This window comes from Stylophora pistillata, chromosome 8, assembly GCF_964205215.1.
Source record: "Stylophora pistillata chromosome 8, jaStyPist1.2, whole genome shotgun sequence".
Lineage (NCBI taxonomy): Eukaryota > Metazoa > Cnidaria > Anthozoa > Scleractinia > Pocilloporidae > Stylophora > Stylophora pistillata.
Window position 1 is genome coordinate 2,267,076 of NC_142526.1, and position 14,281 is coordinate 2,281,356.

The 14,281-nt window shown below is 37.8% G+C and overlaps 2 protein-coding genes across 2 annotated transcripts; one reads left to right on the plus strand and one right to left on the minus strand.

Moving 5' to 3' along the window:
- Positions 1-9,420: 9,420 nt before the first annotated feature.
- Positions 9,421-11,175, plus strand: LOC148724422 (uncharacterized). The gene is made up of 2 exons (XM_088729246.1): positions 9,421-9,656; positions 9,895-11,175. The coding sequence occupies exons 1-2, from the start codon at positions 9,543-9,545 to the stop codon at positions 10,930-10,932; spliced, it is 1,152 nt and encodes a 383-aa protein (XP_088585372.1). The 5' UTR covers positions 9,421-9,542; the 3' UTR covers positions 10,933-11,175.
- A 469-nt stretch (positions 11,176-11,644) lies between these two features.
- LOC148724423 (uncharacterized) lies at positions 11,645-12,832 on the minus strand. Its single transcript, XM_088730335.1, has 2 exons — positions 12,379-12,832; positions 11,645-12,222 (listed from the first exon to the last, which is right to left on the minus strand). The coding sequence occupies exons 1-2, from the start codon at positions 12,686-12,688 to the stop codon at positions 11,645-11,647; spliced, it is 888 nt and encodes a 295-aa protein (XP_088586461.1). The 5' UTR covers positions 12,689-12,832.
- Between the last annotated feature and the right edge of the window lie 1,449 nt (positions 12,833-14,281).

Genomic DNA, 14,281 nt, shown 5'->3' on the forward strand with positions numbered 1-14,281 from the left:
ATTTGTGTCGAGATTCTTCAGCAGATTGCAGTTTCGACTCTTCCTTAATAACGTCAGTTGTCTCCTACGAACGAATTCGTCACGGAGGAATGACGGGAATCGCGCAGGCCCGTCAAACTTTTTAACTTCCGAAGGAACGGCAACAGACTGTGAATCCCCATTACAATCCCCGCATATTCACACTATCTCGCTGCCACCAAAGAAGTTCACTCGAATTCGTCAATATGCAAATGACTCAACTTTTGTTTTACAACCATGATGCAACGTAATCAGAGTGCGCACACCGCCTGCACAGCTTTTGGGATAGTGTCTACGGTAGTTACGCAACCAGAAGACACAAAAAAGGGTTTAAATGTGTGACCTTTTGACCTTCTTTCTTTCCTATTTTTGTTTCGTTTTTCTTTTCTCTGTTTTTTTGTCAGTTTGTTTTACTAGCTCCTGATCTGTTTGTATGTTTGATTGCTTTCCAGTGCTGTGTGCCTCTTTGCTCTCGTTTTTATTTCCGTTCTTGTTTTTAATTCCAGTCTTGCTACTCGGATGAAAATTACTTCATCAATAATAAAAATCAGTTCATCAACAAAAATGGCACGATGTCATAGCCAACTCGTGTGTTCCTTGGTTTGCAGTTTTTAAGACATTTTACTTTTAATCAATCTCAACTTTTAAATAATTAAAAGTGACAGTTGATGGTAATAAGATGGCACACTCCTCTGTTTCACGCTGTGCGTCTATTATTTTTTGTCCAACATACTTAACTTATTGGCTCTATTAATTTGCATAAAAAAAGTAGTGTTCACACTTGTTCATTCTTAGCGTACAAATATACTGAGTGTAGCGGCCGACACAAGCGAAGCAAAATTTCGACGACAACTATGAGTTTCGCAAATGAAGACACACTATGAAACGAGGATATATTTTACGGACAAGCCTTGAATCGTTTTATTTAACGTAGTCGTGGTATCCAAGTACTTATCGTAAACTGAAATATGAATTTATAAGGAAGAAGCTAAGCTAAATGCGAATAGACAAACCAACATTCCAAACATTCCGATATAAAGGCAAGATGCAAAGCTAGCTAAAAACTCAAACAAACTCACAAAAAAAAAACTATATATAAGCTCAAGGAAAGGAACATTAGCACTTACATAACAGTCCCGCTTGTAAGAATCGAACCAAAACGAACTTCAATATAAGTTAGGTATTCGGAAGCGAAACGGGAAATCCAAACAGACACTTACTCTAACACAGAAAACTGTAGTTTTACGGCAAACGACAACAACCAAACGATAAACAAAAAAAACTTCAACTACTCTTCTCTAAAAATCGCACACGTCAACATTAAAAAAGGGTCCGCTTGATTTGCTTACGAGATTGCTTCGTAACCTCAAAGCACGCGCACGCGAGTCGCGCGCGCACAAGTTTGTTAACGTCTTCTTAACAGCAGGCAAAACCGTGGCAGCTGTTATACTGAGTGTTTAAAGTATTTTGACTCAAGGTCGCACAATCTGACAGCCAACCCCTCCCAACCCGTTTTTCAAGGGATGAGGGACATTTTCAGAAATGCTGGAGGACGAACGAGTTCCTAACAGGTAAAAAAGGGGCAATATCACAACTGAAAAGTTCTCTTATTCTTTTAATATCCAGTAGAAATAGAAGAGGGTTCTTTTGATGTTTTTGGAGATCCATCGTGATTCAGTGGAAATCACCTCAATTTGAATCTAAATACTCCAACACAAAGTGTATATAAAAACCTCTCATGCCAGCTGATGCAATAATTATTACCAATATCGATCAATAATATTCCTACGATGTATAAATATCCATATGATATTTACAGGAAGAATGTTGAATGCGACTTATAAAGCGCATGCGCAAAGTTAGTGAGCAAGTTAATTATATTTCAGAAGCAGCTACGTAGCTTCTACATGTAATTCCCTGATTGTCTGGCCAATTTATAATCTTGTTAGTCGCGAGGACTAACAATATCTCCTATAAGGTCATCAAAGTTAATGTGACCCCAACAACAGCCCTTCTCATTAACGAGTCTGATTTTCGCGTAATGACCAATAAACTCTTCTACGTCCCAGCTCTTACGGCACATTGTCTCCAACCAGTTTCCTGTCTCATTTCTGACGACCTAACCGTAGCAACAAATTTAAACAGTTTTTAACTCTTGTTTAGGCGATTGCTAACGCATCTAACATCTACGGGTTTATGTCGAATTAATTTGATGGCCTGCTCTCAGTTGGCTTGTTAGCTCAATTGGTAAGAGCGCTGCACTAGTATCGCTGAGGTCAGTGGTTCGAATCCCGTACAGGCCTGAAATTTTTTTCAGGTCTGATTTTCACTATTGCTCAAATAGTGCTTTACTGCGAAGGATCGTGCTCATATACGTAACATGACTATATCATACAGTAAGGAAGTAATTTGCCTCAAGAGTCCAAAAGTCCTTTCTGAACCAAAGTTTGGACCCCCCAATCAAAAACTTCTGGATCCGCTCCTGAGTTTCTAAAGAAACTGTTTGGGGCTGCGTCGGTGGGGTTAACGATCATACATTAATCGACTTCCAATCTTTAAACATAGGGAAAAAAACTGTCGTTTGGAAGGGGGGGAGGGGGGTAAGCCAAAGACAAATAGAGTGAAATATTAAAGTGTCAGACTTGTAGTTTCTTATCACCTGGACTTTCCCTTGAGGACGCTCAAAATAAGCCATTTTCAAGTCCAAAAATATTCACTAAAAAAACCAAACGTTTTCGACACTAGGTCGTCATGGAGGTCATCATTTTTCATCCCCCGGCCGATGATGACCTAGAGCTGGAAATGTTTGTCGTTTACGTTTTAAATATAATTTTCCCCGTAAAGACCTCGCTTTAAACCTAGGCGAATTTTATGGATATCACGAAGCTCAAAATGGTTTTGCAATGTTGAAAGGCCAAATCTCTGATACCTTGATCAATCAACCAAGGCTGTTCCAAAAGAATCAGAGGAAGCATAATGGTCAAAGTGCATAATCTCACCATGCTGTTGACAATAAGTTCCGCATCAACATCACTTACAGTACATTTCCCACCAATTAGAAACGAGATATTCTTGCCAACGATACGGAAACAAGGTGAAGTGAGAGTTCCTTGGGGTACGTCGAGTCCTTCTGGATGCTGCCATCTTGCAAGATCGCTCTCTCTGAGTCGTTTCTCACTCCCCCTTATTCACCAGTCCCCTTTCTGCTTGACGCTTTTTCTTTGGCGAGCTGTTATATTGTCACCAAAGGTTGGCTGATAAATGAAAGCTGTGCCTGTCATTTCCCATCCCCCGATTCCATCTTCAAAGTCAAAGCTGCAAGCTGGGTGAATTGCAGAAAATTTCAGGTTTTTGCACGAAAAGTTCTTAATGGTTAAAACTCACTTCATTAAATTATTTAATGATTACCAGTCTTGCAGCGTGCGCCAGTGAATCCTAGAGGACTTCTAGAACGAAATCCTTTAGCAGTGCAGCCAGTCTGACACGTGCTATTATTCAAGCAGAGACTGCTGCTGCACGGATTCTGTTGAAAAACAAAATGGATAGTTTACTTTGATTACTTCCTCTTGCTTTGCTTGTCCTTGAGTTCTTGTGATGCTTAAAGAAATGAGCCATATGAAGTGTACTTCGTCTTTCGAGCTTCGTACCCGATAGAAGGCCCTAAAAAGCTTTTGCTTCTCATCTCTTAAACGATTTTGGGAATCGCATAGTAAAGAATCACTAGTCTTACCTCAAAAGCAAGATAAATGTGATCTTTTTTAATTTGCAGAACAGGTGAGCTTTGATTTCCCTCCGAAGAATGATCCTGATTTAACTCGCAGGTGAAGTTTCTCCCTGCCTTGGGTCCAAAGTTCATAGAAACACAGCTGGGCTCCTGATAGCACATTTCGTTACAGCTCCCCTGATGAACCTCTACAGTTCTGATTATGTTGCCCTCATGACTTTGTCATGTATTGGTGTTTTAAAAATAATGGTGTTACATTCAGCATCTGTATACATGTTTAAAAGAGCCTTTTATGTTAGTTTAAATATTTACGTCTATGTGCACGATCCTTCGCAGTAAAGCACTATTTAAGTAATAGTGAAAATCAGACCTGAAAAAAGTTCAGGCCTGTACGGGATTCGAACCACTGACCTCTGCGATACTAGTGCAGCGCTCTACCAATTGAGCTAACAAGCCAACTGGGAGCAGGCCATCAAATTAATTCGACATAAACCCGTAGATGATAAATCAAACAACAAACATATGAAATACGTATATATGAACTGCGGTTATGAAACGTACATGTGCACGATCCTTCGTTTCATAACCGCAGTTCATATATATGTATTTCATATGTTTGTTGTTTGATTTATCATCTACGGGTTTATGTCGAATTAATTTGATGGCCTGCTCCCAGTTGGCTTGTTAGCTCAATTGGTAGAGCGCTGCACTAGTATCGCAGAGGTCAGTGGTTCGAATCCCGTACAGGCCTGAATTTTTTTCAGGTCTGATTTTCACTATTGCTTAAATAGTGCTTTAATGCGAAGGATCGTGCACATATACGTTTCATAACCGCAGTTCATATATATGTATTTCATATGTTTGTTGTTTAAATATTTAATTACACATGTGTCGAAGATCTGAGTGATCTTCGCATTACTACTTCATGATGAGCAGTAGCGAGAAATAAGGCCTGAAAAAAATTGAGGGTTGCACACGAGTTGAACTCACGACCTTTCCGATTCAGTGCCAACTGAGCGCTGAAGCCATAGGGAACAGTTATTGCCTTACGAATCGACTTTGGTAAATTGAGTGCTCATTTGGCTTGTTTGTTGTTGTTTTTCTCGCGTATCTAGATGTATCTTAGCACAAGTTTGTCGCAGATCTGAAAACAATTTGTAGACATAATTTGAACAATCCAGACAATCTCAACAAAATAGACATCTCATATAGCATTTCTACCCACTTATCAAGGAAAACATGCAAGCAAAGTTCTAAGTCATTTGAATAAATGCTGATAGTTTCTAAAGAAACTGTTTGGGGCTGCGTCGGTGGGGGTAACGAAATAATTTGGATATATCAACAAAGTTGAAATGGTAAATTAGTCACCGTAACGATTACAAAAGCTGACGTTTCGAGCATTAGCCCTTCGTCGGAGCGAATCGAGGAATTTTTGGTTGTGTGTGCTTTTAAAGGCAGAAAATGGAGCTACCTTATTGGTGGGAACATGGCAACGAGAAAAACACGAATAAATTAGTGGAATGAAAAAGCGTTCGTTGATACCTGTGTGATTTAGACTGCCGGTTCTATGTAATTTGCTTGACCATGTCTTTCTAGTCTTAGCTTAATGAGGCGCAAGTACTTTTCTTGAGATTCTCTATTCTCTATTTTAGCTATGACTCAGCCATTGCCTTCACCCAAAAGGTGGTGACTAATTTCACATCTTTTAATTTGTCCAAGAAGTAAGTAAACCAACTGATGGCAAATGCTGGAAGCACTTCTTTTAAAGCTTTAGGATCGATTTACCTGAACAAAACCCTCCAGTTACATCGAGTGCCTCCTTGCAAGTGCAACCATAGGAGGTACTATTGTTTATGCATCTCGCCCTCACACCACAAACCTGGCTGTTATTGGCTCACCAGTCAATATCTTCCAAGGAAGTTGTTAAATTATAGAGATGAAGTAACATGTCATTGATCAATGCAATGACGACAGGGTGATAATATTTATAATAGTAATAACGATAATATAAATGATATTTAATAATAATGATAATAATAATAATAATAAATAAGACTTGAAATTAAACCAAGGTGACTGTCTGCCCACTATTGACCACTTTCAAGTGTATGAGTTTATGAAGGAGTAAACTTGTCTGTTGTAAAAACCACAAACAACCTAAAGAAGGAATTTCAGCTCAAAGAGGGAAAACTCTTGGCCAATAACAATTGTGAATTTATTATAATACAATGTTTATAAGCAAATTAGGTTACCAATGATAACGGCAGACATTGAGGCAGTACTTGATACTGTAGGTAGGGCCGAGATCCTTTCAATAGTATTACCACTTGGCCTCGTGAAGATTGTTGGCGGAATTGTGGGTGAGCTAGAAAACTCTGTAAAAGGAATAAACAAAAAAGTTTGAGCTAAAATATTTCCTTCTTAGTGTTTAGCTTTAGAAAGAAAGCTTTTTTCTAGCTGTAACTAACAAAAACATAGGGATTTTCTACGCCTCAGTTTCTGCCCCATGAGAAACAGGACTTTTTAAACTGCTCTCTACCAGTTCTTTTCAAGCGATAAAGTTCAGCGTATTTGCATCATCTAAAGAACTCCATTGTACTCGCAGCCTAAGAAAAAGAAAATCGTCGCGATTCGCACTTACGATTAAAAGACAAAAACATACAAAATAGCAATCATATCACCGTCAGATGTTGTGGAGTTTTCCGGCTCTTTCGGGGTTGAATTGGTAAGTGCTCAAAACAGTAATCTGCCTGTTCCTTTCAGTAAAAATCCAGGTGGTAGCTGAACCGGTGGAAGGAAAGTCTTTCATTACAATCGTTGTCATTATTATCCTGGTACATGCTTTTCTGGCCTTGCATGCAACCATCAATGGAAATAATATATAAATATATATATATATATGTATGTATAAAAACAAACAAACAAACAAAAAAGAAACATTTATCGATGAGGTTATAAAAGAGTGTCGATATTTAGCACACGAATTAGAAAAATTCTTAACCCGCCTATTTTTAGTGTAACACTTTCTTTGACATTTTAATTGCTGCTTTTCCTATCTGACGTCTTTAAAGGTACGATGCTTTGCCACAAAACATAATTAAAAAGATATTATTCTCAAGCGCTCTAAAAAAAAGAAAATGTTTGAATTTTTTTACCATTACCTACACACCGGTAACCTTTATCCGTAAAGCAATTTTGACAGGAGTGATGTAGAGGACAGGGATTCTTCGCAAAAGTGTTCTAAGATTTAAAACGCCAAACGTGGTCCTAAATATTTGCTTCTAATAGCGTTTAACAGGGGTGTCACACTGACCTTCGCAAGGTTGCAAGATTCTATAAAAATTACAGTGTCGAGCGACGAACTTTGATGTATCAGAGGAAAGAAGAAGATCGATATTGAATTAATAAACAAGAAAAACTGATCTTTATTTAAGAGGATATCATTATATTATATGCACACTCATTTCACTGCAAAACACCTAAATGTCTCAATAAATTCCTTGCACATTGTGAACTGTTTTTAAATCTTACTTGTTAAGGAAGCTAACCTCAGTTGAGTGATAGTTGAAGCCATCTCTTGGCTTGAGCGCCTCAGAATGCATCTCATGATCAGAATCACTCAGTTCACAATGCAGGTTTCCTCCGAGGGGCCAATATTAAGAGACACACAGTTGTGTTCCTGAAAGCACTTCGCTATACAATCACTTTTTTTTTGTACATCGACATCCTTGATAACGAAGCCTTGCAGAGAAAAATCTTTCAATCCTGGGTTGAACTTCAAAATACGACAATCCTCTGGAAAAAAAAAAAAAATCCATAAATATTACTTTTCTGTCGCACGCCCAGTATAGTTTCTATGAAGTGTCTCTTTAAAAGAGAAATTGTTTTTATTTTTTTTTCTAAATAATGGGACTTGCCCAAAAAACAAATTATCCATTTCTATTTTCCAATGTCCTATTTCGTTTTGAAAAAAAAGAAAGATCGACAAATGTGAAGTTCTCGGTGTATTTCGATGTAAACATTTTTACTGTTGTGAGATCCACCAAAGGATATTCAATCATAATAGCGTGAAATTGTAATCAGTAGCAAACTTGTCTGTTGTAAGACGCACAAAACGGCTTACAAGACAATCACACCAGGGAGATTAGTATGTAAATAATTCCAACAAGGAAAAGAAGTAATTTCAGCGCAAAAAGAAAACACTGCTGGCCCATCATAGAGGTGGATTTATCACAATTTGATGTTTATAATCAAATGATAACGGTAGACGTTGAAGCAGTACTTGATACTATAACGGTAGGGCCGAGATTGTCTTTAAAGTGTTACCAATTGGCCTCGCGGAGATTGTTTGTAAGGTTGTGGGTGAGCTGGAAAACTCTGTAAAAATAAAAAAACAGGAAGGTGTGAGGTACGAAATTTCCTTCCTAGATGGGGGTGAATAGGCTAACGGATTGGCGGATTCTGAGAATTATTTTGCCCGCGGATTTGGGATTTAGGGCGAATCTTAATATTAAAAACGCAGTAAAAAAAGAAAACGAAACCAAATAAAATTAGCGAAGGGCAATGAAAATGAAATTCAATATCAGTTGCTGCGACACCAAGCAATACAATTAAAATGTGTTTTAGGTCTTTATATCACTTTTTCAAACACGCACAATTTCGATCAACTCAGGCACTTCTTTCTGGGCATTAAAATCAAATCAAATACGTTCTGACGAACGTTTTTTATACGTGGCGGCAATTTTTAACACTTGAGGTCAGTAAAATCTTGAATTCTTTTTCCTAAATCGAGTAAATGTGTTTTTTTTTTTAAGTAAGCGTGCCGCATCAAAAAAATGAGAATCTCTTCTGTTAACGATCTCTGCCGCTACAGATAATATCAAGTCTTGAAATTTCCTTGAAGAATTATTCCCCTACGGATATAGACAAAAATAGTCCACGATTAAAGCTCTTTTTGGTTGAAAATAACGATGCTCTTATAACATAATAAGTAAGCCACTAGCTTCATTTGACCATTCAGCACAAAAGTTTGTTAAACGTCCAAAGTATGTCATACCAATTGGAGACGTATCCTATACATTTAGGTTTATACCATATCCGTTGAAGGAATTAAGAAAACGCATAGCCGAGGAATAAAAGTGAGGCGAGACATCTTGAGAAGAAAGCAATGTACCACCAAAAGTTTCAGAACAGCTGTGTACGCTTCGTTCCAATGCTTAAAATTGAAAACACTTCTTCTAAACATCATATTTCATTCTCATCAATCGTTCCATAGCCAATAGGTTGAAAATATCATTGTTTCCCGTGGATTTGCAATAATTTTTATTTCATTAACTTTTGACCTAGTGTATTTATTTTTTAGCAGAGTAATGGTGTGAACTTGGAAAGGTCCTTGATGCGGGACAGAGAAAGGTAATCTCTCATCTTTAAAGTAAATAATATTTCGCAGAATTGGTTTTCTTCAACTGAATGGCGGATACCTCGTCTACAATTCTAGAAAAATGAAGGAAAGCTAAGGTTATCACATAGTTCATCATTAAAATAAAAGAAAAGGAAAACAATACTTCAGTTCAGTTCAATAGCCCTTATCGCATTTACGCCCACTGTACGAGAGCTCAGCGGACTTTGAAGTTTCGAAACGAGGCTGTCGGGTCACACAGGTAAAACTTTCAAGTAAAATCATAGTTAATCGAGGGGACTGGTTATGAAAGCCGGCGAACTTCAAAGGACCGGCCTATTGTTTGGGTTTTGAGGTTGAGATGCACCGTCACGTGACATTGACCGTGCATCTAAAAACAACATGGCGGACGCGTGTGATGACATGTTCTTCTTTGGAGACGATTTAGAGGCAATTTTAGGAGTTTTAGAAGAAGAAGGAGACCTTGATGAGCACTTCAGAGAAGCAGCTGCTGATGTAAGCTATAGAATCTGTTTTAATAGTTAAAATATAGCCTAAAAACGTCAAAAAGGAAGATTGAACATGAAGGTCGAACAGACTAGCTTTCGACATCATGCTTTCGATCAATCACTCTTATTTCGGGCTCTATTTATAAACCATTTCTTGCCTAAACGTTATTTTATCAGCTGTTGATTTAAAGATGATTTATGAACCTAAGTAGTGTGTGATGTTGATCGTGAATTTGGTTTTGCAGGTTCACCCACTGAGCGTCACTTGCCCTCATTGTCCAAAGAAATGCAAGAGTAAGAGCGGACTGAAACGTCACATCACTGTTAAACACAAAGATAAAACAGAAGAAACAGAAGAAACTGAGACAGACAAACCAGAAAATCGAGATCTATTAACTGTGGAAACGTATGCAAGCATCGTTGGCAATGCTAAAGTGAAACTTAGAGACAGCAAAATTTATCCAAAGGTAAACAGAGACGAGATATGGTCCTACAACTGCAACACTCTACAATCTTCAACACCTAAATTTTCTGAAATTCAGGGGCTTTATATTCAATTGGCAAAGTCTGGAAATGCAGAGAGGTTTTATGCAGCCTTTTACGCTAGCATAGTCTTGCATGCTTCGAGCCATTTTGTAGGATTATCAAGAAACTCTGCTACATTACTTTGTTCAAAAGTGGCCGACTGCCTTTTAACACATAGCAAAGAAAAAGCAGAAACTCACACATGTGAACCATTGACGAAATTATCTGATAAAGAGAAGTCAGGGTTACAGTATATTGGAGGTTATGTACTACATAAGCTACATAACAAGCACAAACAAGCAAGTAAAACACTAGAAAATGACCACGCAATCTCACTGATAATGGCTGGGAAATGGGACAATCCTATTGGTGAAGATCAGAGATTGACTACAACATTGAATCGAGGTGGACTGTGGAAGATCACAAGAAATGCTCAGTCTGTTTTTGAAAGAACTGAACACTATTTCAGGGAAGCTACACGTAAAACCAGTCTGAAAAACATTCCTTTAGCTAATATTATTTCAAGATCAATGCATGATGTAACTGTTGTCGCATCTCACTCTGCCATGTTAGCCGACTCTGAAGTTGAGATTAGTAGCCATGTTGCCAAAGATGTTCTCCACAATATTATTAGTTTGTATGTTAGAGTTCGTTCTTTTTCATTTGTGAAGGACGTTATTCAAAAACACAAAATTAGATTGAAACAACTGAAATCAAAAGCTCTTCGCAAGGACATCAATAGGTCATCAACAGACTAATTACTGTAATATTCTTTAAATTCCCAAAACAAATAGACTTTTCTGTAAATTTAATGTTCCTGTTTTATTTAAAAAATATCATAATAAGTTTGACTGACGCTGTGCCTAGAATATGTATTTCAGGAATTATGCTACAAATATTCAAGTAGAAATACAAAGGAGGCAAATGTTTGAAAGTCAGTCCTTATGTATTATATTATTAAAACTTATATTAAATTATTAAAGCACAATTGTTAAAACCAATGATGTTTGTGAGTTGAATACATTGATATGAAAATGATATGGAATATATCAGACTGTTTACAGATAAGTAAGAAACCTTTCCCAACAATAAATGGGAACAATTAATCCTATTGATTTATGAAACACCAAATAAAACAGTGTTATGATATAATGCTATTTACAAATTTACAAAAAACCTGATAGAGTGAGCACACTTGAACAATGAAAGAAAATATTTTTAGGGGATAATCAAAACAAGGGATTAGTCTCTAAGATAACTATTAATCCAAAATCCTCACAGAATAAGTATGCTCACTCTAATGTATTATTTTAAAATTACAAGATCACTCACTATATATTTATGAATAACCCTATGATACAAAACAAGAAATTGATACTTTTTATATTTTCCTAAGTTTTAAGCTATGTTTTAAGTTAGATACACACTCATTTGGAGATACACAGGTTATAATAATCAGCAATGTCAGCATTATTTAGTTTTCTTCCTTTTTGGGACAGGGTCATCTGAGACATTAACCCATGCCTTGTTTTTGTCTTTCCTGCCTCGGGTATTACCAGACTGACAGGTGACAACGCGTTGCACTCTGATGGTGTTATTGTTGTAACCAAATTGACGCATATCTGGGTTGTCACTTCTCCTACCAAGCTTCCTCTGGTTCCCAAAATACTCCTCAAGGGGATCTTGGCAAAAGCGCTCAGTGAGCACATATTCCATCCCTTCATTAAGTAGAAACTTAAAAAAACCAAGACTATCATCGATGGTGAGCTGAATCTTTGGTAACACAAGCAGAGAACTCTTCTTTGTCAATACAATTCGATCGATTGCTGCCTCTAAGATCCACTCACTTAGAATTTTCAAAGATTTCACTCGTTTTACTAGATCTTTAAAGTCACTGTAGCATTTTTTAGGGGCCACTTCTGGGATTTCGTTGACTGCGCTTCGAGGTGGACGCACATTTACTGGTGTTGTGAAGCTACGCTTCGGCATGTTTACTGTTGGCAAGGCACCAAACTTCGGTTTCTTTTTCTGCATCTTTTCAGATTGAACTAGAGTAGAAACAATCACAAACAAACAGAATCAGAATATAACGTTTGAAGTTTATCAAAGCTCAAGTTAATTGATAAGCTATGCACCTAAGCACCGCGCAGATTATGTCTAGGATCGCGTGTAGTTAAACTTATAAGATTGCATTTAATACTTACAAATCTCAATATCCTCGGGCCTAAAATGGTTTTCGCACGTAAAGACACGATCATTGTCGATCTGGCGCTTGAAATCTTTGTCTACAACGCGTGTTTTGGTCAATTCGTTTAGCCAAAGTTCTCGCCATTTCTTGTATTCAGCATTGCGAGGGGCAGGAAGTTTCCAGATGCCGATTCCTTTCGTTTTGCGGGACGAGCCGCAACCAAAAACAGAGCAGTTATCTCCGGGCATTCCTTCTTCATTTATAGATACATACAAGCAGTATTTAAGAAGGAATAGTAATATTACAGACGTAAAACGTGCAGTCATCAGTACAAACGCTCACATGTGAGACGCCATCTTGAATCTATGTGATGCACGGTCACGCTAGGTTGAACTCGAAAAACCAAAACAATAAGCTATCCCTTTGAAGTTCGCCGGCTTTCATAACCAGTCCCCTCGATTAACTATGGTAAAATCGAGGCAAACGTTTATGTTTGGAGGCATTTTTATTCATTTTCTTAAGGATACAGCGTGTTCTCGTCATGGTTAGATATTGTATTGCGTATGGGTGCAATAGTCAATTCAGTGAATGGGCAACTGACGAGATCCACAAGATTAGGATCGAAACCGCGGTCTTGCCAAACACGTTCAACTATCAAAGTAGAGGCGAACAAAACGGACATAAAAAGCCTCTCAAATAAAGAACTTACAAACGACCAGATTAATTTACTGGCAAGAGAAATGGGTCTGAAATTTGCAGGATTTGCTTTAGATCCCGTTTTGTGGATAGGTGTTAGGGTGGCGTGCTTCCAATCAGGTGGAATTGAACCTTCATTGATGCCTCGACTTAGCAGTACTGTGAGAGGCTTGGAAATTGCTGGAGCAACATCCTTAATTAGAAAGTCATGAAGATTTATTAGTCCAGTTGGTTTGTTTTCTTTGATCTTGAGAAGTTCTTTTTGAACAAATTCTTTGCTTATTTGAGATAAGCTGAAGGTGTAGGCAGGTTGCTCCTGCACTTGGTTAGCTAGGTGTTGTTTTTTCCAGTAGCCGAGATCTAAGTAACAGTACTGCACTGTAGAAATATTGGGCAAAGCCATTAGAGATAACATCGAGCTCAAGAGATATGCCAGTTGTGGTTTCCAATGAACTAATAGAAGTGGTTTTCTTACTAGTCGATATAGCATTTTTTAATATTTTCCATAGCTTAGATGAGTCCTTCATATTTTCATCAATAATACTTGAGTAGTAATCACGTTTAGCGGTCCTAATGAGATCAGTTGTTTGGTTTTTAAGGTTTCTAAACGTGGCCCATTCGTGAGGTGATTTCGTTCTTTGTACGTTTTTATGATGTAAATCACGACGTTTAATCAATGTTCTAACTTCATCGTTTAATCACGGTAGCGTTTCGGCGCGAACTCTATTTTTAGTCCTAGGAGCATGCTTCTCCATAATTCTTCTGAGTGTAGATTTAAACGAGTTCCATGCATCGTTGACCGTCAATGAAGACTCGACGCTGTCCCAAGAGGCATTATGCATATCAGAGATGTGGTTATCTGATGTGGTTAATAATTTCTAAAGTTTCTACAATTGATGATTTTAGGACTATTTCGTGGTGTTTTAGGTTTCCTGATAACGTAGATTAGCGAGTGATCAACGATGGAACATTGAAGAACACCAGAGGCAACAATCATGTGCGTGTCAGTAGTGAACGCAAGGTCTACTAAAATAGAAGTTTGTACGGTGACTCTAGTTGGCGACTTTATTAGTTGAGTGAATTGACATGTAGTAAGTGTTCGATTTAATTCCCTCTTATCAGCAGTGCGCTTTTTCGAGGACATATCGCAATTTAGGTCTCCAAATACTAGCGTCTCCTTACCCTCGAGTGCAACTTGACCCAGAACACTACTTAAGTCAGTT